The following is a 1,786-nucleotide window of genomic DNA, read 5'->3' as shown; positions in this document are numbered from 1 at the left end:
CCCCTCAAAGATAAGCCAGGGCCACAAGGCCTGGGAGACCAATGATCAGGAAGAAGCACAAGCTGAGCCCAGAGGACAGGGCCCCTTTCCCCTGAGGCTGCTGTCTGTCTGTCTTCATGGACAGGACTGCCCAGGAGCAAAGGCAGTCAGGCCAGAAATGGGGCTCATGGTGTCCTGGGCATAGGTCTCCCCGACCCAACTCCCTGGTCGGGCTGGGATGGGAGAAAACTGACTACTGGCCACTGCTGTGAGGAGCCTGCACCCCACTCTTGTCTATAGTCACTAGCACCCCTTCTCCCCATCCCCACAGCTGGAGGTGACCCACTTTGGGCTGCGATGCTGGCTGCTCCCGCCATGACCTCCAGTGTCAAGGCAGGGGTAGGCCCCAGGCCAGGCAGGGCTGCTTCCCAATAGGGCAGCACTGAGACCCCAGAGCACTCTAGGTGGTAGGAGCAGCTTCCTGAGGGAGCCAGGGGCCCAGAGCATCTTGTGTTTGTCCACATCCTCCTCATGCTCCACGCTGAGAAGCCACCACGGCCACCGGGCCTCTGTCATTCACTCTCACCCTGCCATGTGGGCCCTGCCCCCAGGACCCCAGACTCACTTTTCCGCCATCTCGTAGAAGATCATCCGGTCAAAGTTGCTTGTGTGCTGCCATTCCCGCACGGCCCGCCACAGTCCCTCCTCCAGGCTCATGGTGGGCTTCCGCCGGGCCAGGGATCGGAGAACTGGGCTGTAAACCAGTGAAGTCAGTCCCAGTCTATAAGCCCACCATTCATCCCAAGCCCACCTGGTCCCAACACCCGGCCCCTGTCCTCCCCACACCTGTCCTGCCATGTCCCTGTCCTGTTCTCCCCCAGGTGGGCTCCTCAGGCCCCCCAGGACACGACTGCAAGATCAAACATCAACACAAGCTACCAAGTGGCCTCTCCGACTGCCCCTCGGGTCCTCAGTGTTGAGAAGTGAACTCAGTACTATGGGTGGAACATGTGTGCCCCCAACATTGCTGTGCTGAAGCCCTCAGGGCCAGTGTGTCAGTATTTGGAGGCAGTCAGGGTCAGAGCAGGTCATGAGCGTGGGTCCCAGTCATGGAATCGGAGCCCTGATAAGGCCAGGAGGAGACGCCAGGGCTCTTCCTCTCAGCCACAAGGGGACACAGCCAGAGGCAGCTCTCTCCAACCAGGAAGAGGGCCCTGACCAGACACCCAATCTGCTGTCACCTTGATCTGGGACTTCTGGCCTCTGGAACTGGGAGACATGAATGTGTCTTGATAAAGCACCCAGTCTATGGCATTTGTTATGGCGGAGCCTAAGCTGACTGAGACAGCGTGCACACAGAATGACCTGGGAGCGAGGGTTAAAGTGCAGGTTCCAGGGCCCCAGGACTGAGTATTTAACCAGCTTCCTGGGGACTCTGGAGTAAGGCAGCCCCTGGGGACGCAGCCTCAGGGTCCCGGAGCATGAGGAGCAGGAGCACACGTCCAGAACCAAAGCAGAGCCGTGTCCAAGCCCACTGCAAGCAGCCAGGTACAGCTTCCCACATTCCCACAGGAGACATGGCAAAGGCCTGTGAGCCTGGGGCAGCTCCACTCCAAGAATCAGGGTCCCCAGTGCACCGGGACTCCGCTCCAAGGAGGAATGCAACCAGTTCCAGGGTGCGGGGGCAGTGAGATTGTTGGGGATGAAGATGGGGTCACCTTTCACCTACACCCCAGGCAGGGAACTTCCCTGGGGGAATGGCCAGTGTGTTGCAAGGTGGATGTGCTCAAGCTCCCGTTTGCTCATC

General features: G+C 59.7%; 1 protein-coding gene across 1 annotated transcript in view; it reads right to left on the bottom strand.

The window, feature by feature from the left end:
- Positions 1 to 1,786, bottom strand: part of LOC105534461 (NUT family member 2D-like) — an 18,086-nt gene that overhangs the window by 13,014 nt on the left and 3,286 nt on the right. Inside the window, exons 3-4 of the mRNA XM_011973188.1 lie at positions 1,532 to 1,704; positions 605 to 733 (exon numbers count right to left, since the gene is read on the bottom strand). Coding sequence (XP_011828578.1) covers positions 605 to 733; positions 1,532 to 1,704 — 302 coding nt within the window. The remainder of the gene's footprint in view (positions 1 to 604; positions 734 to 1,531; positions 1,705 to 1,786) is intronic.

Source organism: Mandrillus leucophaeus, unplaced genomic scaffold (assembly GCF_000951045.1).
Source record: "Mandrillus leucophaeus isolate KB7577 unplaced genomic scaffold, Mleu.le_1.0 Scaffold1351, whole genome shotgun sequence".
Taxonomy (NCBI): domain Eukaryota; kingdom Metazoa; phylum Chordata; class Mammalia; order Primates; family Cercopithecidae; genus Mandrillus; species Mandrillus leucophaeus.
Note: the sequence above shows the minus strand (reverse complement) of the source record. Positions and strands in the feature narration are given on the sequence as shown.